This window comes from Pongo abelii, chromosome 3, assembly GCF_028885655.2.
Source record: "Pongo abelii isolate AG06213 chromosome 3, NHGRI_mPonAbe1-v2.0_pri, whole genome shotgun sequence".
NCBI classification, from domain to species: domain Eukaryota; kingdom Metazoa; phylum Chordata; class Mammalia; order Primates; family Hominidae; genus Pongo; species Pongo abelii.
In genome coordinates, this window is record NC_071988.2 from 39,050,964 (window position 1) to 39,074,129 (window position 23,166).

General features: G+C 44.3%; 1 protein-coding gene across 2 annotated transcripts in view; it reads left to right on the forward strand.

The window, feature by feature from the left end:
- Positions 1–2,090: 2,090 nt before the first annotated feature.
- The window catches only part of UBE2K (ubiquitin conjugating enzyme E2 K), an 83,921-nt gene continuing 62,845 nt past the window's right edge, over positions 2,091–23,166 (forward strand). Inside the window, exons 1-2 of one of the 2 annotated variants that reach the window (XM_054553452.2) lie at positions 2,168–2,721; positions 9,970–10,080. In XM_054553452.2, the coding sequence (XP_054409427.1) occupies positions 2,659–2,721; positions 9,970–10,080 (174 nt within the window). In that variant the 5' untranslated portion in view covers positions 2,168–2,658. Of the gene's footprint in view, positions 2,722–9,969; positions 10,081–23,166 lie in introns of both variants that reach the window. The other variant, XM_002814684.5, reaches the window with a different exon arrangement.

The window sequence follows — 23,166 nt, forward strand, 5'->3', positions numbered from 1 at the left end:
CCGGCCTGGACCCTTCTAACTGGTCCCCCTTTGAGTATTCCAAGTTTCTTCACATTCCAAGATTAGGATTGGACAGTGATAATGTAAAGTGCTCAAAAAGTTTTTGCACTCTTCAAAATAATTTTTTTAAGTCTACTGGCACAAATACACACAGCATTGCGTAATTTACATTATACCAATAATTCCTTGTACCATGACCTACGTATATGGTTGAGTCCTCTTAGGACCACTAGGGGGCTCTGCTAGAAGGGTTTATATAATTTATGTCAGCCCACTTAGGGGAAAGGTTTTGAGATGATATTTTAGAATTCTGAACTCTTAAAACTTGAAAGAGATAATCTAATCCAGTTTTCTCATTTCGTAGATGAGGAAATAAAAGCTGGCAAGAGAGCTGCCATGGGAGAAAACTGGAATTTTAAAATCTCCTCTTGGTTCCTGGGGCAGGAGTTTAAGAAATTCTCTTTTGCCTTGTGCCTCAACTGATTCGCCTCCATTGGCTATTTCCGTGTTTGCCACCACAATTTTAATTACTTTTGGTAAGACCATGTATTTGTGATATTTTTATAATAGCTATTTTACTGATTGGCTAGGTGAAGGAAGGGCATGAAGTACAAACATCTAAAATGACACCCTTATTAGTTATTCCAAAATGTTCTATTCAAAATGCTTCTCAGTACCAAACCATTATTACTATGCACCTTAGAAACCACTTTCTTTTTTAAAAATTATTGTCTTTAGAGATAGGATTTCACCATGGGGCCCAGGCTGGTCTTGAACTCCTGGGCTCAAGTGATCTGCTCCCCCTCGGCCTCCCAAAGTGTTGGGATTACAGGCATGAGCCACCGCGCCCGACCAGAAACCACTTTCTTTTGTTTTTGTTTGTTTGTTTGTTTTTTGTTTTTTTTTGAGACGGAGTCTCGCTCCGTTGCCCAGACTGGAGTGCAGTGGCGCAATCTCGCTCACTGCAAGCTCCGCCTCCTGGGTTCACGCCATTCTCCCGCCTCAGCCTCCCAAGTAGCTGGGACTACAGGCTCCGGCCACCACGCCCGGCTAATTTTTTATATTTTTTTAGTAGAGACGGGGTTTCACCGTGTTAGCCAGGATGGTCTTGATCTCCTGACCTCGTGATCCGCCTGCCTCGGCCTCCCAAAGTGCTGGGATTACAGGCGTGAGCCACCGCACCCGGCCCAGAAACCACTTTCAAACTTACTTTCCACTTAAAATATTTTATACTTTTTGTTTTGTTTTGTTTGAGACAGAATCTTGCTCTGTGGCCCAGGCTGGAGTGCAGTGGTGCCATCTCGCTCACTGCAACCTCCGGCCCCCAGGTTCAAGCGATTTTCCTGCCTCAGCCTCCAGAACAGCTGGGATTACAGGTGCCTGCCACCACACCTGGCTGATTTTTGTATTTTTAGTAGAGACGGGGTTTCACCATGTTGGCCAGGCTGGTCTCGGACTCCTGACCTCAAGCGATCCGCCGCGCCAGCAAAAACGTTTTAGTCTTATCTGTACTCATTTACTCATTCAATATTTATTGAGTGCCCACTATCACCAGGCACCTTTGAGGCCTAGGTTTACAGAAATAAGGCTCCCCCTCCCCCACCCGAGTCCCCTGAAGGGTACTATAATTGTTTCCATTTCTCCAATTTTCACTTTAATATATGTGAATTTTCACATGCTTCAGTTCAGTGGTTCTCATAGTGTGGTCCCGGAACCAGCACCAACAGCAGCAGCAACTGGGAGACTTGTTAGAAACGCAGTCTTAGGCCCACCCCACACTCTAGGGATGGGCACAGGAGTGAGTGTGTGTGTGTGTGAGAGACAGAGAGATTGTGTGTGTGTGTCAAGCTCGGTATTAAATAGGTCAAAGATCAACATCTAGCTTCTAAACCCACCCTCAGGCCTCTCCACCGAGTACCTGTCTCAAACCCAATCTGATCCAACAATAACCAGCCTTAATTCAATAATCTATGCTACCTGAGATGATGGGAATAATCGTGGTACTATAAATGTTGCAGAACAAAAACGACTGCAGTGGATTTTCTGGGGCTACACCAACTGAAAATGGGCCGGACCGAGATCCGGGAGAGCGTTTTCCTGCGCTAGACACGGCGTTCAGCCTCCGGGTTCCGGGTTTAGCTGAGTCAGGGCGGCCTTCCAGCCCAGTGCGGCGTCGGGAACCCGTTCGGTTGCGCCCGAACCTTCGGTCAGAGGCCAGCGCTGGAAGCCTAGACCACAGCACCCGGGTTTAAACAGGAGCTGAGGCGCCGGGAAGGACCAGGGGGGCCAGCTAGGGGCGGCCAGCTTGGAAGCCGCACCCTCGCGGCCCCAGACGCCGGCAGGGCGGAGCCACGCGGCCGCAGCCCCAGCCGAGACGCGAGCTCGTGGCTCCGGCGTATGGGGGCTACAACGGGAGCGGCTGCGCCGTCCGGCCGGGTCAGCGTCGTGCGCATGCGCCGACCCAGCGCCATTTTGGTGGCCGGGCGCGGAGGTGATTCCACACTGAGGCGAGCGCGACGGCCGGGGTGGTAGTGGCAGTGTTCGTGTGCTCGGGTCTGAATCGCCGAGGGAGGAGGCGGTGGAGGAAGAGGTGGCGGCGGTGGCGGTGGTCGTAGCGGTGGCGGAGGAGGCGGGTACGAATCAGCTGCGGGCGGAGACATGGCCAACATCGCGGTGCAGCGAATCAAGCGGGAGTTCAAGGAGGTGCTGAAGAGCGAGGAGGTCAGAAATGAACTCCGGATATCCCCCACCTCTGCCTGGGGCGGGAGGGTCCTCCCAGCTGCGACCCCGATATCCCCGGTAGTCCCTGGGTGGCCCTCCTTGCGGCCGCCCTTCTGCCTGTGAGGAACCAGCAGTGTTCCCCTCCTCCTTCCGCCGCCTTCCCCTCCCCTCCCAGAGCGCTAGGATGGACGGTCTCGCGGGCGGGTGGTCTGGGGTGGAACACGGTTTGGGGAGGTGATGGACAGGGGGCAACTCCTCGGAGGGATGGAAGCTCACAAGAGAACCCGAGGCGGTGGCCGCAGCTGGAAATGTGGCTGTGGGGTGGGGAGGGAGCAGGCCGAGCCTGAGAAAACCCGGGAAGTGGGTTGGGGGAAGGGGAAAGGTGGTAACTGGATCCGAAGAGCAGTGCTGCTCGAAGGCCCACACTTTTGAGGGTATTCGGGGTTATTGCCTGTCAGACCTTCACTGTTCTTTTCTTAGGGAAGGATCGGTGAGTCCTTAGGTATTGATTAAAAAGGAAGGACATTCAGAGTTAGTCCTTCTTAGTTGGGTGTTAGGAGTCAAAGGGAGACATAATAGAATACGGTCTTATTTGGTGGCGGGGGGTAAGGGAATTTTCACCTGAGTTAGCAAGTTAATTCCAAATGAGATAATTATCTCTTTTCCACTTAACCCCCAAATTCCTAGGCCTCATCTTTATTGACATCTCAATCTTTTGAGTGGGCAAAGGCAAGGTGTTTGGTGTATTAAAGACATGTAAATATTTTTAGTTAGGAAAAAAATAATGGAATGTATGAGTAGATTATTTCAAAATATTGTTTACAAGTTACAGATCAGAGAGACTGTCCTAAGACAGTGCCTCTGTGACTCGTGTTGTGCCACGAAACTTCATTATGATGTCCCTCATAGTTAACTTGATTCTTACTTTTGAAAAGTAGACTTATTAAAAATGTGAAATTTCACCAGATTAATACATTGTTTCATCTCCTTATTGAGATTTATCACGACTTAACAGATTTTCAAAAAAATTGCCTCCCGTTGCTCTTAAGTCCTGCAGAATTTAGATACATTAGTACTACGTTTATTTATGTAAGATATTCACAATGCTCTAGTAATTTGACTCAAAATTATGCAAGTATTAGTACAGTTTCTCATACCAAGATCAACAAGAATGCCAGATTGTCTTCCCCTCATGAATTAAACAAAAAGTAATACAGAAAATGATTATTTTCAAGATTCACATACCATTATTGAATATATAATTGCTATTTATGTTTTTCTTTTACGGTTAGTACTTTGATAGTGTCAATAATGATTTGTGAAATTCAGCATTCTAAGTATGTGATGAGTATACATGGAGAAAAAATTATTTAAAATTCAAAAATGACAACAGACTTATTGAAAGTAGTAGTATATAAGTCATGGTCGGTTTTACAGAGCATGTGTATGAACTCTGACCTCTATGTTTGTTCATGTGCCAAAACTCTGAATGGAAGGATGACTTTGTATTTTGTGGTACAATGCAGAAATAGAGTCATAAGTGTCTGTACTGATACAATGAAACAGCAATTTTAACTTATTTAATATGAAAATGTATTCCAGGTTAGTTGACATATATACTCCTAATGAAAGATAGCAGCTAATATTGTTGCCAACAACTGGAAACATTTCTTGTTTAATAAGGTTGTACAAGCCTGAAACTTAATAGACTTTTAATGCTTTATTTTCTGTTACTTACAAGTGGTAAGTTACCGCTCTGGTAATTAATATGGTCTCTTTGCTTTTTATGAGCTGACTTTTCACCGTAGTATTCTTAGTACTTAAGTTGAAGATTACTAGAAATACTTGTATTGCTTTCTGGTAATGCATATTGTTAAAAAAACACTGATCTTTATACGTAAGGGATGATGAAGCCTTACTTCAGATAAGCATCAAAAGTGTTTCAGAAGAAGAAAACAGGAAATGCAAACAGACAGGTTTTTTGTTGTTTTTGTTGTTTGTTTGTTTTGTTTTGTTTTGTTTAGAACAGTACTTGTATAAATATGGAAGGAAACTTCTGGGAAAATAAGTTGCAAAGAACATTTAGGAAAGGGAATAAATATAACCATTAAATAGCTTATTTTCACCAGTATTTTTTGATATTTTAGTAGCCCCTTCTATAAGTGTATTGTTATTTTCAGCTCATTGAAGACTTGTAGTATAGTCCGTGTGTTTCCTTTTTAAGGGTATAAATACAGTCTTTTGAATGGCTGATCAAATAAATGTTTCATTATGTCACTTTTTTGGTAAATCAGCACTTTACCAAAGTTTATTTCATGTGTTTTTGTATGCTTGTGTTTACTAAGAACACTGGTTGATTTAAGGACTTTTAGGGGTGGCCTTATAAGTGCCTTTGTAAAGATAGCTGACGCTTACTGGATTCTGGTTATGAGAGATTATAAGTGGCTGTTCTTAGAGTGTGTTAAAATACAGCCAACAAGATAAATGAAAAAGCAAGGTGCAGAATAGTGTGGAAGAGGCCACCATTTGTGTCAAAAAGAGGGGAATGTGTGTATTTGCCTGTATCGGTAGAAGGTTTCATGAGAAATTGGTAAAATTGATTGCTTTCTGTGTAGAGGAATTGGGTGTCTGGGGCATGGGGTATAGATATTTTTTGAATTTTGTGTCATACAAATGTGATTTACTCAAAGGCATCATTTGGCCTCTTTCCCTTAAGACAGTGTTTGGAAATTTGTCAGATGTTTCTTTTTATTTATTAATATTTATTTTCTTTGTTTTAGATGTTTGTTTTTAAATACGAGTATGAATTTTAAGTAGTTTTAAATAATATTCGAAAGTTGTTAGGCATGGAATATTGATGTAAAGTACATTTTATAATTAGTTATTTTATGAGTAGGATTACATAAGTAAATTGTTGATTGTGAGGATATAAACCCATAATCAATGTTTTATTCATAAGTTGTATTATTTACTATTATTGTTGCTGTTAATAACTAGCTGCCATTTGTAGAATGGCTAGTTGTTCTTAGTATCATTTGTTTATACATTATTGCTAATTCTTAAGAACAAATCTTTAGATGAGATTTGTTCTTTTCCTAGATGAGAAAATAGAGATTTAGAGGAGTTAAATTATTTGTCTGCAATCACAGAGCCTGGGATTTGGATCTAGGTCTGCTTGTGTTCATACTGTACCACGCTGTCATGACTTGCCAAGGATAGGCATGCTTTTAATTAATTTAAAAAATTGAGCCTGGTTTGTATTACTGGTTAAAGGATTTAAACACAGTTTAATTTGCTAGTTTAAACTCATTGAAATAAGCGTTACCTATAATTAACTTTAAGATTTACTTGAATTTCTTGCTTTCTTTTTTTTTTCTTTTAAGAAGGAATCTCGCTCTCTCACCCAGGCTGGAGTGCAGTGGTGTGATCTCAGCTCACTACAACCTCTGCCTCCCAGGTTCCAGAGATTCTCCCGCTTTAGCCTCCTGAGTAGCTGGGATTACAGGTGCCCGCCACCATGCCCAGCTGATTTTTGTATTTTTAGTAGAGACGACATTTCACCATGTTGGCCAGGCTGGTCTCGAACTCCTAACTTCAAGTGATCCGCCTGCCTCAGCCTCCCAAAGTGCTGGGATTACAGGCATGAGCCACTACGCCCAGCCAGATTTACTTGAATTTCAATATACAAAATATTTTAAAATTGGAAACTTAATGAAATAAAACACCCTTAAATCAGTGCACTTACTCTTGTTGGTCTTATGCTGTATGGCACCTGTTGGTTTTTCATGTTGTAATTGCACTTTGGTAACATTTTCTTTTCTTTTTTTTTTTTTTTTTTTGAGACAGAGTTTTGCTTTTGTTGCCCAGGCTGGAGTGCAATGGCGTGATCTTGGCTCACCGCACCCTCCGCCTCCTGGATTCAAGCAATTCTCCTGCCTCAGCCTCCTGAGTAGCTGGGATTATAGGCATGCACCACCATGCCTGGCTAATTTTGTATTTTAAGTAGAGGCGAGGTTTCTCCATGTTGATCAGGCTGGTCTTGAACTCCCGACCTCAGGTGATCCGCCCGCCTCCACTTCCCAAAGTGCTGGGATTACAGGAGTGAGCCACTGCGCCTGGCCAACATTTTCTAGTCTCATAGGGCGTGTTTAAATCTATGGCATAAACTGGTTTCATGAAAATTAGTATAGTACATTGTTTTCCTTCATCATTTAAATAGATTTTTGTGTCTATTTTCCTTTAAAATTTTAATGTACTTGATCTAGCTTATCTAGATTATTCTGTAATAGAAGTAGTTGTAAATCTCTAAAAGTAAGCCTTTTGATTTCTGTAGACCATGGATTTTTTAACCTTGGCACTATTGACATTTTGGGCAGATAGTTCTTTGTCGAGTGGCTCTCCTGTGCATTGTGGGATGTTTAGCAACATCCCTGACCTCTACCAGTATATGCAGGTAGCACCGCAGATCCCCAGCCCATGTCCCCACTATCTCTTCTTGCTGGATGCATCAACTAAAAATGTCCCCAGACTGCCATATGTTGAGAAGTGTGTAGACAAAACTTTTTTTTTTGATACAGAGTCTTGCTCAGTCACCCAGGCTGGAGTGCAGTAGCACGATCTCAGCTCACTTCAACTTCCACCTGCTGGGCGCAAGCCATTCTCCTGCCTCAGCTTCCCAAGTAGCTTGGATTACAGGCGCCTGCTAATATGGCTGGTTAATTTTTTTATTTTTAGTAGAGACGGGGGTTTCACCATGTTGGCTCGGCCAGGCTGGCCTGACAAAACTCTTTATAAAAAGAGTGTTTACGGCCAGGTGGGGTGGCTTATCCCTGTAATCCAGCATTTTAGAAGGCTGAGACTTGATTGAGGCCAGGAGTTCAAGACCAGCCTGGGCAACATAGTGAGACTTTGTTACTACTAACATTTTTAAAAAATCAGCCAGGCCTGGTGGTATGTGCCTATAGTGGCAGCTACTTGGGAGGCCGAGGCTGGAGGATGCTTGAGCCCATGAGGTGAAGGCTGCAGTGAATTGTGATCATGTGACCGCACTCTAGCCTGGGCAACAGCGAGACCCTGTCTCAAAAATGAAAAAAGAAAATGATTCCTGGCTATTTATTAACTATACAAGAAGAACACAGCCAGGCGCGGTGGCTCACGCCTGTAATCCCAGCACTTTGGGAGGCCTAGGCGGGTAGATCACGAGGTCAGGAGATCAAAACCATCCTGGCCAACATGGTGAAACCCCGTCTCTACTAAAAATACAAAAATTAGCTGGCCTTGGTGGCATGGGCCTGTAGTCCCAACTACTCAGGAGGCTGAGGCAGGAGAATCGCTTGAACTGGGGAGGTGGAGGTTGCAGTGAGCCGAGATGGCACCACTGCACTGCAGCCTGGTGACCGAATGAGGCTCCATCTCAAAAAAAAAAAAAAAGAATACTTTGAGACTTAACTGTATCAGATGTGTAAGATAATTTATCTAAAGAATAAATGGACACGGACAGTAAAGACAAAAAATATATACTGGCTTTGAATGTTTTGTTTTTAAAACTTTCGTTTCCCCTTTTTAGTGTTTTTCTTTTAAAAATTCTCCCTTTTGATTTTAATAAGGTAAAATTCTCTACCAAAAATGAATGTAACAAGAATTTGAACAGCTGTTTCTAAGACTAGAGGCAGGCGTGGTGGCTCACATCTGTAATTGCAGCACTTTGGGAGGCTGAGGCAGGAGAATCGTTTGAGTCTGAGAGGTAAAGGCTGCAGTGAGCGGTGATTGTGCCACTGCACTCCAGCCTGGGTGACAGAGCAACACGCTGTCTCCAAATAGTAAAAAAGTGGTTTTTAAAGTTTTTATTTTTATTTTATTTTTTCAAAAGTGTTTTTGAAAGTTATGTAAGTTACAGTTTTATGTAATATTTAAATAGTGTTTCTTACAGTTTCTGGAATGGATTGAGCAAGGAAAGCCTATAGATTGGGTTAAAAAAAAATCAAAGTCTGTGCAGGTAATATGTTTGGGGTGAATTCCTTGTATACACTGTTACAAAGACTTTGAGGTCTGTCCACTGGGCATAGGTTTAGACACATCTGGGCTCCCCTAGCTTCTTCCTTTTTTATTTATTTATTTTTGAGACAGAGTCTCACTGTCACCAAAGCTAGAATGCAGTGGCGTGATCACAGTTCACTGCAGCCTCGAACTCCCCAGGCTTAGGTGATCCTCCTACCTCAGCCTTCCAAGTAGCAGGGACTAAAGGTGTCTGCCACCATGCCCAGCTAATTTTTGTAATTTTTTATAGAGACGGGGTTTCACCATGTTGCCCAGGCTGGTCTCGAACTCCTGGGCTCAAGTGATCCTCCCGCCTTGGCCACCTAAAGTGGTGGGATTACAGACGTGAGCCACCATGCTTGGCCTGTCACCGCTTCTCAAAGACTGTACACTTTTTTTTTTTTTTTTTTGAGACGGAGTCTCCCTCTGTCGCCCAGGCTGGAGTGCAATGCGCCATCTCAGCTCACTGCAACCTCCGCCTCCCGGGTTCAAGCAATTCTCCTGTCTCAGCCTCCTGAGTAGCTGGGATTACAGGTGTGTGCCACTGTGCATGGCTAATTTTTTTTTTTTTTTTTGTATTTTTAGTAGAGACAGAGTTTCACCATTTTGGCGAGGCTGGTCTCGAACTCCTGACTTTGTGATCTGCTGCCTCGGCCTCCCAAAGTGCTGGGATTGCAGGCGTGAGCCACCACGCTTGGGGTTTTTTTTTTTTTTGGAGACAGAGTCTTGCTCTGTCATCCAGGCTGGAGTATGGTGGCACAATCTCAGCTCACCACAGCCTCTGCCTCCTGGGTTCAAGCGACTCTCGTGCCTCAGCCTCCTGAGTAGCTGGTATTACAGGCGTACCCCACCACGCCCAGCTAATATTTTGTATTGTTAGTAGAGACAGGGTTTTACCATTTTGGCCAGGCTGGTCTCGAACTCCTGACCTCAAGTGATCCAACTGCTTCAGCCTTCCAAAGTGCTGGGATTACAGGCATGAGCCACCGTGCCCAGCCAAGACTATATACTCTTATTTCCCGGTGAATACATTATTGACAGTTATTGAAAATATTGACTATAGCCCCAAAAGGCTTAACTGGTTAGAGATACAGGGCAGACAAAGGATAGATAAAAATGGTGGGGGCAAAGAGTAAATGCTGTGTGATTCTAAAGGGTATCTGTATGAGAGAGATTCCTTTTTGTTGTTGTTTTGTTTTGTTTTTGAGACAGAGTCTCGGCTCTATCACCCAGCCTGGAGTGCAGTGGCTCAATCTCTACCTCCGCCTCCCAGGTTCAACCAATACCTCAGCCTCTGGAATGGCTGGGATCCCGGGATTACAGGTATGGCCACCACGCCCAGCTAATGTTTTTTTATGAGACGGAGTCCCGCTCTGTCACCCAGGCTGGAGTGCAGTGGCGCGATCTCAGCTCACTGCAAGCTCCGCCTCCCAGGTTCACGCCATTCTTCTTCCTCAGCCTCTTGAGTAGCTGGGACTACAGGCATCCGCGACCACGCCCGGCTAATTTTTTGTATTTTTTTTAGTAGAGACGGGGTTTCACCGTGTTAGCCAGGATGGTCTCGATCTCCTGACCTCGTGATCTGCCTGCCTCAGCCTCCCAAAATGCTGGGATTACAGGTGTGAGCCACCGTGTCCAGCGACAAGGCCCAGCTAATTTTTGTAGTTTTAGTAGAGACAGGGTTTCATTATATTGGCCAGGCTGGTCTTAAACTCGCAGCTTCAGATGATCTGCCTGCCTGGGCCTCCCAAAGTGCTGAGCTTACATGGTGAGCCACCATGCCTGGCATGCCTGGAGTTGTTTTTTTTTGTTTTTTTTTTTTTTCCCAGATGGAATCTCGCTGTGTCACCCTGGCTGGAGTCCAGTGGCATGATCCAAGCTCACTGCAGCCTCCGCCTCCCAGGTCAAGCGGTTCTCCTGCCTCAGCCTACCAAGTAGCTGGGATTACAGGCATGCCCCACCACTCCTAGCCAATTTTTTATATTGTTAGTAGAGACAGGGTTTTATGATGTTGGCCAGGCTGGTCTCGAGCTCCTGACATCAAGTAATCCACCTGCCTCGGCCTCCCAAAGTGATAAGATATACAAGTGTGAGCCACCATGCCCAGCCAAGACTATATACTCTTATTTCCCAGTGAATACATTATTGACAGTTACCGAACATGTTGACCACAGCCCCAAAAGGCTTAATTGGTTGGAGATACAGGACAGACAAAGGATAGATAAAAATGAGAGGGGCAAAGTGTAAATGCTATGGGATTCTGAGGGTATTTGAATGAGGGAGGTTCTTTTTTGTTTTTGTTTTGTTTTGAGTCAGTGTCTGTTGCCCAGCCTGGAGTGCAGTGGCTTGATCTCAGCTCACTGCAACCTCCGCCTCCTGGCTTCAAGTGATTCTCAGGCCTCAGCCTCCAGAATGGCTGGAATTACAGGCATGCGCCACCACACCCGGCTAATTTTTTTTGTATTTTTAGTAGAAACTGGATTTCACCATGTTGGCCAGGCTGGTCTCACACTCCTGACCTCAGGTGATCCGGCTGTCTTGGCCTCCCAAAGTGCTGGGCTTACATGTGTGAGCCACCCCACCTGGAGTTTTCTTGTTTTGTTTTGTTTTGTTTGAGATGGAATCTCACTCTCTCACCCAGGCTGGAGTGCGGTGACGTGATCTTGGCTCACTGCAGCTTCTGCTTCCCAGGTCAGGCAGTTCTCCTGCTTGACCCAGTAGCTGGGATTACAGGCACGTGCCACCACACCCAGCTAATTTTCCTATTTTTAGTAGAGACGGGGTTTCTAGCCAGGCTGGTCTCGAACTTCTGACCTCAGGTGATCCGCCTGCCTTGGCTTCTCAAAGTGCTGGGATTACAGGTGTGAGCCATCGTGCCTGGCCTGTATGACTGTATGAGGGAGGTTCTTGAGCTAGGTGCCTTTTTTTTTTTTTGAGATGGGGTCTCACTCTGTCGCCCAGGGGCACAATCATAGCTCACTGCAGCCTTGACCTCCTGGGTTCTAGCAGGCCTTCCACCTCAGCCTCCCGAGTAGCTGGGACTACAGGTGTGTGCCACCACACCCGGCTAATTTTTATTTTTTGTAGAGATGGGGTCTCACTATGTTGCCCAGGCTGGTCTTGAACTCCTGGCTTCACACAGTCCTCCTGCCTCAGCCTCCCAAAGTGCTGGGATTGTAGGCATGAGCCACCTCACCCAGCCTTCTTGAGCTGAGTTCTAGAGGAAAGTTAAGACTGACCTCAAATTTCAGGAGACAGTCCCAAAGGAATTCTGGTAATATTGCAATTCTTTTTTTTTTTTTTTTTCTGAGACAGAGGTTTGCTCTTGTTGCCCAGGCTGGAGTGCAATGGCGCAATCTCAGCTCATTGCAACCTCTGCCTCCCGGGTTCAAGCGATTCTCCTGCCTCAGTCTCCCGAGAAGCTGAGATTACAGGCATGCACCACCACACTCAGCTAATTTTGTATTTTTAGTAGAGACCGAGTTTCTCCATGGTGGTCGGTCAGGATGGTCTCGAACTCCTGGACTCAGGTGATCTGCCAGCCTTGGCCTCCCGAAGTGCTGGGATTGCAGGCGTGAGCCACCACGCCTGGCCGAGATTAAGTAAATGAACTTTTCTCTGGGCACATGAATTGGAACCATAGAACAAAGAGATTATTGATACAATTATTCAAGAAACACATTTGCATATTTAGAACAGAAAGGTTGCACAGCTCTTACATATTCAAACATAGTTTTAGAGTTAGATCATGTTCTTAACTTTCTTCATGGTTACCTTTTGGGGAGGAAAACCACACTTTTTCATATTAAAGTAAAACATGTACGTAATAAAGTGTGACTGGCATCCAAATCAAGAAACAGACCCTTCCCAGTACCATAGGAATCCGCCTTCCTTTCTAGTTACTTTCCTGACTTCTAATAACAGATTAGTTTTGAGTATGTTTGAGTAAAAGAATAGATGTGAGTATATATTATGTATTTTAAGTTTGAAAGTTTTCAAAAGATGCTTTTCAAAATCTTTCTTAAGAAAAATATAGTGTCTTAGAAAATATGGCAAAATGTATTGAATTTCAGAGCTGAAATAGATTTAGGCCAAACTCCTCATCTATAAAATCAGGAAACTGAGGCCCAAGGAGGTTGATTGTTTCGCAGAGAAACAGAGCTGGTTAATGGTGAACCCAGGCTTTTTGCATACCAGTTTAGTCATAATAAGTAGTTGGTTTGTGGGAATATCCTTTTCATAAATGATAGTATAAAAGCTGACTGCTAATACAACTTTACAGAAGGGGATAACAATGCAGTATTATTTGTGTCTTTTTTTTTTTTCCTCTTAGTATGAGAACTTAAACTTGCCAAGGAGGTAGAGATTTTTAACTCCTGAAGCATAATTTAGTTAAGTTAGCTTAGTAATTAAGAGCGTGGGCTTTAGAATTAGATTTGCTTTGAGTCCTGGCTTTTCTTCTTAAAACCTGAAGTACTGGCTCTGTATCTCGATTTTTTTAATCTGTAAAAATGTGGGAAGATTAGGAGAGTCCTTACAGTGCTTAGAACAACCTTGGGACGTAATTAAACATTCAGTAAACAGATAGCTGTTAGATGTCAGAGTTAGCTATGTTTTCATATTCTGTTGTGCTTATTGTTCTTGGATTATAAAGGTATTGTTCAATGGCTTAGTGATTATTGGGTGTAAATATGCCTCAAGAAAAGCTCAAGATGAGGGCTAAGGTACTTCTAATAGTGTTTCTTTGTCACCTGTGTGCCAATAATCCACGGGGCTGGTGGCCAAGTAGTCCACCCTTATCTGCAGTTTGATTTTCTGCAGTTTCAGTTACCCACTGTCAACCATCGTCCAAAAATAAGTGAGTATAGTACAATAAGGTATTTTGAGAGAGCACATTCACGTAACTTTCATTACAGTATATTGTTATAATTACTCCATTGTTAATCTCTTGTGTTTAATTTATAAATTAAACTTTATGTTATGTATGTACATATAGGAAAAAACATATAGGGTTGGTACTATCTGTGGTTTCAAGCATCCACTAGGGATCTTGGAACGTGTCCCCTGTGGATAAGAGGGGATATATTAATACAAAGGAATATATGTGGGCTCTGTTCTCCAGATGTGATTTATTTAATCTTTCTTTAGGAGACAGTTATAAATTGTTCAAAGTTTGTGTTAAAATGTTACCTTCCTGAATGAAAAAGTTTATTTGGGAAACTCTCAAATGATATAGAGATAATGGGATTATTTTGGATTTCTTGACATGGCTCTGGTTTCCTGAAACTACACCAAAGAATCTAGATTCTAATCTTGTGGTATATAATCTTGGATCCCTTTGCAAATCCCTTCTTCAGTGGGCTTTGGGAGCCAGAAAATAGGTGGTCTTATTCGTCTGACATCCGTTTTATTCTCTTACGTAAATCCGAAAAGGTGGGAAAACTTTGTTTCATTGAACATGCTTTTTTAAAAATTTTTTATTTTTTTAAGGCTAGTCAAACGAAGCAGTGGAAATGGAAAAGGAAAAAAGTCTGTAACTGGTTATAATCAATTAGTTGTAAACACCACTGCAAAACCCTTTTTTCCTTTCTCTTCCCTTTAGTTCCTTGGTTTTACTCCAAATTTAGAATAACTGCCTACAGTTGAATGCCTACTGTCTGATTGATTGATTGATTGATTGATTGATTGATTTTAAGACACAAGGTCTTGCTCTGTTGCCCAGGCTGTAGTGCAGTGGTAGCAGAGCAAGACCTTACAGCTCACTGTAACCTTGAACTCCTGGGCTCAAGTGATCCTCCTGCCTCAGTCTTCCTAGTAGCCACGACACCTGGCTAAATTTTCTTTTTCAAAATTTTTTGTGGAGTTGAGGGTCTCACTATATTGCCCAAGCCGGTGTCAGACTCCTAGGCTCAAGCAGTCCTTCTGCCTCAGCCTCCCAAAGTCCTGGGATTACAGACATGAGCTACTGCACCCTGCCTATCTGACATTTTTTATATATGGCAGCTTTATGGGATTGATAGTATTCTTGTTTCACAGATCCAACAGTTGCAGCTGTGAAGAAATTAAGTAACTTTCTCAGTATCAGTAACTTGGTGGTGGAACAAAGGTTTGAAACTAGGTCTGTGCGTCCAGAATATTGGTGGTTATGGTGGAAAGAGTTATACTCATATCTGCTGCTTGATCCCTACATTTTTGAAGATTTTTTAAAAACTATGAAATACTTTATACTTAGAAGTTTTAAAAGTAATACATGAACATCTTTATATCTGTGGTCCATATTTAACAGATTGTAATCTTCTCATACTGTGGGCTAAACTGCCTCTACCCAAATACTGTAAAACATAGAGGTAAAGCTCACTGGATAACTTCTTTCTTATTCCGTTTTTTCTTTCTTTCTAGGAGTATCTGCTATGTGAAGTTAGTGTATATCCTTCCCCTTCATATTTTTGTTTTTACTATTAAACATAATGTCTCCTGAATTTAAAAATAAAATACTTTTTTGCTTTTTTTTTAAAGTTTTTTTAAAAAACAGTTTTTATGGATGATTGTAATGTATGTCTCTTGGAAACTTTTTCTCTTAGCTTTTTTTTTTTTTTTTTTTTTTTTTGAGATGGAGTCTTACTCTGTCACTCAGGCTGGAGTGCAATGGCGTGATCTCGGCTCACTGCAAGCTCTGCCTCCAGGGTTCATGCCATTCTCCTGCCTCAGCCTTCCAAGTAGCTGGGACTACAGGCGCCTGCCACCACGCCCGGCTAATTTTTTGTATTTTTGGTAGAGACAGGGTTTCGCCGTGTTAGCCTGGATGGTCTCGATCTCCTGACCTCGTGATCCACCCGCCTCGGCCTCCCAAAGTGCTGGGATTACAGGCGTGAGCCACCGCGCCCGGCAGCATTATTTTTTAAAGATCTGTGATAGTGCATGTTGTGCTAGTTCTTCAATATAGACTATATTGCATTCCATGTCAGTTTTTAAAGTTTATTTTCCTATTGATGGCATTTAATTCCAACTTTTAGATAAAAGGATGTACTGGACATTTTTATAATTTTTGGGGGGACATGTAAGAGTTTTTCTAGGAAGTAGATTTTTAAGACCTGAGCATATTTTCAGCTTCTGCCTTACTGGACATTGTTTCATTGTTCTCCAGATGATTGGATCAATTTACATTCCCACTAAAAGAGTTCTGGCCGGGAGAGGTGGCTTACTCCTGTAATCCCAGCACTTTAGGAGGCAAAGGCCGGCGGGTCACCTGAGGTCAGGAGTTCCAGACCAGCCTGACCACCATGGAGAAACCCCGTCTCTACTAAAAATACAAAAAATTAGCCGGGCGTGGTGGTGCATGCCTGTAATCCCAGCTACTTGGGAGGCTGAGGTGGGAGAATTGCTTGAACTGGGGAGGCAGAGGTTGCAGTAAGCTGAGATTGCGCCATTGCATTCCATCTTGGGCGACAGAGTGAGACTCCGTCTCACTCTCAGCTCACTGCAAGATCTCAGCTCACTGCAAGCTCCGCCTCCTGGGTTCATGCCATTCTCCTGCCACAGCCTCCCAAGTAGCTGGGACCACAGGCACCCGCCACCGCGCCCGGCCAATTTTTTGTATTTTTTGTATTTTTTTTTTTAGTAGAGACAGGGTTTCTGCGTGTTTTTTTTGTTTTGTTTTGTTTTTTAAGATGGACTCTCGCTTTATCGCCCAGGCTGGAGTGCAGTGGCGCGATCTTGGCTCATTGCAACCTCCATCTCCTGCGTTCAAGCAATTCTCCTGCCTCAGCCTCCTGAGATTACAGATGCATGCCACCACGCCCGACTAATTTTTGTATTTTTAGTACAGACAGGGTTTCACCACGTTGGTCAGGCTGGTCTTGAACTCCTGACCTTGTGATCCGCCCTCCCAAAGTGCTGGGATTACAGGCGTGAGCCACTGCACCTGGCCTACATTTTTAAGACTTATATTTTTGTCACTATGATGGATGTGAAATGGTGGTTTATTCTAATTCTCTAGTCAGTAGAGATATTAAGCATATTTTGTGTTTATTGGCCATTAGGCTTTTGTGAATTTAGTGTTTACTTTTTTTTTTTTTTTAAATGAGATGGAGTCTTGCTTTGTCGCCCAGACTGGAGTGCCGTGGCGCGATCTTGGCTCGCTGTAACCTCTGCTTCCTGGGTTCAAGCGATTGTCCTGCCTCAGCCTGCCAAGTAGCTGGGATTACAGGCATGCCCTGCTAAGCCTGGCTAATTTCATATTTTTAGTAGAGATGGGTTTTGCCATACTGGTCACACTGGTCTCGAACTCCCGACCTCAGGTGATCCGCCTGCCTCGGCTTCCCAAAGTGCTGGGATTACAGGTGTGAGCCACCGTGCCCGGCCATGTTTACATTCTTTAACTGCTTTTTTTAAAATTGGATGGTTTGGCCTGGGCAACAAGAGTGAAATTTCGTCTCAAAAAAAAAAACAAAAATTAGGTGGTTTGTAGTTTTCTCCTTCTGTAGGAATTTTTTTTTTTTTTTTTTTTTTTGAGACATTCTTGCTCTGGAGTAAGGCTGAAGTCTTGCTCTGGAGTCAGGGTTTCACTTTGTTATCCAGGCTGGTCTCTTCTTGACCTCAGGCAATCTGCCCATCTCGGCCTCCCATAGTGCTGGGATTACAAGCGTGAGCCACTGCGCCCGGCCAGATTTGTAGGAATTCTTTATGTTATTTATATGATATTGTCTATCTTACATTATGTCGCTTGATTTTTAATTTTGGCTTATCTTTTTTATGCCTTTTTTTTAAGTTGTAAAATACACATAACATAAAATTCATCATCCTAACCATTTTAAATGTTCAGTGGCATTAAGGACATTGTGTAGCTATCACCACCATCCATCTCCAGAACTTTCCATCTTGCAAAATTGAAACTCTGTACCCAATATTACTAACTCCCTATCCCCCTACCACCCAGCTTCTGGCATTCACCATTCTACTTTGTATCTCAATCTGTGTGACTGCTCTGTCATTCATTATTTGTCCCTTAAAAAAAAAAAAAAAAAAAAAAACAACTCTGAGTATACTTTCTTCATTTTTGTTTAAAACCGAAACTCTGGAAGTTAAAAATAACATCCTTGCCCATGAGCAGCTTTTTTTTTTTTTTTTTTTTTTTTTTAAAAGACAGTCTTGCTCTATTATTGCTCAGACTAGAGTGCAGTGGTGCAATCATGGCTCACTGCTGCAACCTCAACCTCCTGGGCTCAGGTGATCTTCCCACCTCATCCTTCCAAGTAGCTGGGACTACAGGTACGCCACCATGCCTGACTAATTTTTGTATTTTTTGTAGAGATGAGGTCTCACGCTACTTTTTGTAGAGATGAGGTCTCAGCCTAGGCTGATGTCAAACTCAAGTGATCCTCTTGCCTCTGCTTCCCAAAGTTGTGGGGTTATAGGCATGAGCCACCGCAGCCATCAAACCCCTGTGCTTCTTACAGACACTAGAAAAAGTTTCAGCCTTGTTTTCAACATTGTTCTGCTGTGCTTTGTCCAAATGAACCTTTATGAGCTGCCTGCCATCCAGTTTCTCTCACCCACAATTTCACTTGGGAAGACCAAGCCCTCAAGGGTTATGTCATGCACGGCTGTCAGAATAGGGCTCCTGGGACACTTCTGCTTATTTTTTGTACAGCTTTTCGAGTTGACTTATGCAGAATTATCCTCTGAGCACATTATTTGTCCTTTTGTGACTGGTTTATTTCACTTAACTGTCCTCCTTGTCTTTTAGAAGTTTAATTTTTTTTTTTTTTTTTTTTTTTAAGACTGAGTCTTGCTCTGTTGCCAGGCTGGAATGCAGTGGCATGATCTGAGCTCACTGCAACCTCTGACTCCCTGGTTCAAGTGATTCTCCTGCCTCAGCCTCCCGAGTAGCTGGGATTACAGGCATGCGCCACTACCCCCAGCTAATTTTTTTTTTGTATTTTTAGTAGAGACGGGGTTTCACCATGTTGGCCAGGATGGTCTCAATCTCCTGACCTTGTGATGTGCCCACCTTGGCCTCCCTAAGTGCTGGGATTACAGGCGTGAGCCACCGCGCTTGGCCCAGAAGTTTTATTTTTAAGAAACAGGTCTCACTCACACGCTTACCCAGGATAGAGTGCAATGGTGCGATGATGGCTCTCTGCAGCCCGGAACTCCTGGGCTTAAGTGATTTTCCCATGCCTCAGCCCAGCCTCCTGAGTAGCTGGGACTACAGGTACGAGCCACCACTCTTGGCTAATTTTTTAAAAAATTTTTGTAGAGATGGGAATCTCCCTATGATACCCAGGCTGATCTTGAACTCTTGGGCTCAAGGGATTCTCCCAACTCAGCCTCCCAAAGTGCTGAGATTATAGGTGTGGGCCACCATGCCCGTCTGCTTTTTTGTATTTTTAGTAGAGATGGGGTTTTTCACGATGTTGGCCAGGCTGGTCTCCAACTCCTGATCTCAAGTGATCCACCCGCCTCAGCCTTCCAAAGTGCTGGGATTACAGGTGTCACCCACCGTGTCTGGCCCAGTTTAATTTTAAAGTAGTCGATTTTTTTCTGGCGTATTTTACTTATTGTCCTCCCTTTTGTCTTACAGAAGTTTAATTTTAAGGTAGTCAGATTTTATCTTTTCCTGCATGGTGTGTTTTTTGCATTTTAAGAAGCCTTCTCCTACTTTGATATTAATAAAGGCATTCTCGGACCCAGGTCACTGGTTGGCCTGACCTCCTGCTCTGGAGGCACTGTGCCAGAGGACCCGTTTTTTATTTATTTATTTATTTTTTTTTTTAAAGACATTCTTCTGTATTTGGTTCTTAAAAGTTAATTCATTTTCTTAACTTCTGTACTCAGGTTTCACTCTCTACCATGTCATATTGAAACTGCTCCTTCAGGCAGTACCTTCCCAATTATAGAACACAGAGTGAGTTCTCGTGATCATCCATTTTGTACATGTTCCTTCAGCATTTCCATTTCAATCTTAGAACTCTCCTCCTTTGGTTGCTCTGATACTGCTCTTTTCTGATTTTCCTTTAACCTCTGTTACTATCCTTTATAAAATATTGTCACTGATTTACCTTTCATCCTCCACTTGTCTCTGGAATGTTTGTTTTCTCTTTTTTATTCCTTTTGTTAATACCATAGGTCAGGTTTTTATATCTCAGGATGGACTATTTATTTATTTATTTGAAACATGGTACCTGTCTGTCTGTCTGCCTGTCTATCGCCCAGGCTGGGGTGCCGTGTTGTGATCACAGCTCATGCCGCAGTCTTAACATGTTGGGCTTAAGTGATCCTCCCACCACAGCCTCCCAAGTAGCTGGCATTACGGGCATTTGCCACCATGCCTGGCTGATTTTTTTTACTTTTTGTGGAGACAGGGTTTTGCTGTGTTGCCCAGGCTGGTCTCAAACTCCTAGGCTCAAGTGATCCATGTGCCTTAGCCGCCCAGAGTGCTGGGATTACAGGCATGAGCCAGTGCGCCCAGCCCAGATGGACTATTTGTATTAAACGTTTCATGGCAACTTGTAGTAGCTTAAGCCTGTAATCCCAGCATTTTGGACAGCTGAGGCAGGAGGATTGCTTGAGCCCAGGAGTTTGAGACCGATCTGGGCAACATAGTGAGACCCTGTTTCTACAGAATATTTAAAAAATGAGGCCAGACACAGTGGCTCACACCTGTAATCCTAGCACTTTGGGAGGCCAAGGCGGGTGGATTGCCTGAGCTCAGGAATTCAAGATCAGCCTGGGCAACACGGTGAAACCCTGTCTCTACTAAAATACAAAAAATTAGTAGGGCACAGCGGCGTGCACCTGTAATCCCAGCTACTTGGGAAGCTGAGACAGGAGAATCACTTGAACGCAGGAGGTGGAGGTTGCTGTGAGCCAAGATCGTGCCACTGCATTCCAGCCTGGGCGGCAAGGTGAGACTCCATCTCAAAAAAAAAAAAAAAAAAAAAAAACCCTGGGGTGGGTGGTGCGCATCAGTAGTCCTAAACTACTATGGATGCTGAGGTGGGAGGATCCCTTAAGCCTGGGAGATCGAGGCTGCAGTGAACTTTGACTTTGCCACTGCACTTCACAGAGCCAAGACCCTGTCTTTAAAGAATAAAATAGAATAAAAGTTTGCTTATGTACACTTATTTTTCTGCCTTCAGTCTCTCCCAGCTTTTCTTTTCTTCCTTTTTTTTTTTTTTTAAGATGGACTCTCGCTATATCGCCCAGGCTGGAGTGCAGTGGTGCGATCTCGGCTCATTGCAACCTCCATCTCCGTGTTCAAGCAATTCTGCCTCAGCCTCCTGAGTAGCTGGGATTACAGATGCATGTTACCACGCCCGGCTAATTTTTGTATTTTTAGTACAGACAGGGTTTCACCATGTTGATCAGGCTGGTCTTGAACTCCTGACCTTGTGATCCACCCACCTCAGCCTCCCAAAGTGCTGAGATTACAGGTGTGAGCCACCGCGCCCAGCCTCTCCCAGCTTTTCTAGTCAACCCTGATGGTGCTATGCCACTTGATTTAATTTTAAAAATACGATCTTACATCATTCTCTGTTGGGTTTTCTACTGCCTATGGGGATTAAAGTCAAAACCTTTATACTATTGTTCTTGTGTCCGGAATTGGTGGGTTCTTGGTCTCACTGACTTCAAGAATGAAGCCGCGGACCCTTGCGGTGAGGGTTACAGTTCTTAAAGGCGGCGTGTCTGGAGTTTGTTCCTTCTGATGTTCAGATGTGTTCAGAGTTTCTTCCTTCTGGTGGGTTCGTGGTCTCGCTGGCTCAGGAGTGAAGCTGCAGACCTTCGCGGTTGAGTGTTACAGTTCTTAAGGCGGCGCATCTGGAGTTGTTCGTTCCTCCCGGTGGGTTCGTGGTTTCGCTGGCTTCAGGAGTGAAGCTGCAGACCTTCGCGGTGAGTGTTACAGCTCATAAAGGCAGTGTGGACCCAAAGAGTGAGCAATAGGAAGGTTTATTGCAAAGAGCGAAAAAGCAAAGCTTCCACAGTGTGGAAGGGGACCCGAGTGGGTTGCCACTGCTGGCTCAGGCAGCCTGTTTTTATTCTCTTATCTGGCCCCACGCATATCCTGCTGATTGGTCCATTTTACAGAGAGCCAATTGGTCTGTTTTACAGAGAGCTGATTGGTCCGTTTTGACATGGTGCTGATTGGTGCATTTACAATCCCTGAGCTAGACACAAAAGTTCTCCACAAAAGTTCTCCATGTTCTCTAGATTAGCTAGATACAGAGTGTCGATTGGTGTATTTACAAACCCTGAGCTAGACAGAGTGCTGATTGGTGCATTTACAAACCCTGAGCTAGATACAGAGTGCTGATTGGTGCATTTACAAACCCTGAGCTAGATACAGAGTGCCGATTGGTGCATTGACAATCCTTTAGCTAGACATAAAGGTTCTCCAAGTCCTCACTAGACTCAGGAGCCCAGCTGGCCTCACCCAGTGGATCTCGCACTGGGGCCGCAGGTGGAGCTGCCTGCTAGTCCCGCTCCGTGCGCCCGCACTCCTCAGCCCTTGGGCAGTCAATGGGAGTGGGTGCCGTGGAGCAGGGGACGGTGCTTGTCCAGGAGGCTCAGGCTACACGGGAGCCCACAGCCGGGGGGGCGGGACTCAGGCATGGCGGGCTGCAGGTCCAGATCCCTGCCCCGTGGGGAGGCAACTAAGGCCTGGCGAGAAATTGAGCGCAGCGCTGGTGGGCCAGCACTGCTGGGGGGCCCGGTGCACCCTCCACAGCTGCTGGCGTGGGTGCTAAGGCCCTCACTGCCCGGGGCCAGCAGGGCCAGTCGTCCACTCGGAGTGCCGGGCCTGCCAAGCCCACGTTCACCTGGAACTCTAGCTGGCCTGCAAGCGCTGTGTGCAGCGCTGGTTCCCGCCTGTGCCTCTCCCTTCACACCTCCTTGCAGGCTGAGGGAGCTGGCTTCGGCCTCGGCCATCTCAGGAAGGGGCTCCCACAGTGCAGCGGTGGGCTGAAGGGCTCCTCAAGCATGGCCAGAATGGGCGCTGAGGCCGAGCAGACACCAAGAGCGAGCGAGGGCTGCGAGGGCTGCCAGCACGCTGTCACCTCTCATTCTGACCTGCCTTTCCTGACCTATTTCCTGTTAAGTCACAGATACACACTTGCATTCGTACACATACCTCAGACTTTCAGTCTCCCTCAAACCTTCAGCAATACAAAATTGCTTGCTATTTAGTTGTTTCATCTGTCTGGAATAAGCCCTTATCTTTTTTTTTTTTACCTTTTGAAAACTACTTATCCTAAAATACCACCCCTGGTAAGCCTTTCTTGAAGCCAAAGTTTCCTTCTGTTTTTCATTGTCAGACTTCATGAGAGCAGTTATCTTACTATTGATAATTATACATATGTCCTTCTACTCCTGATAGAGTAAGCTCCTTGAGGGCTCATATTCATTTTTTTC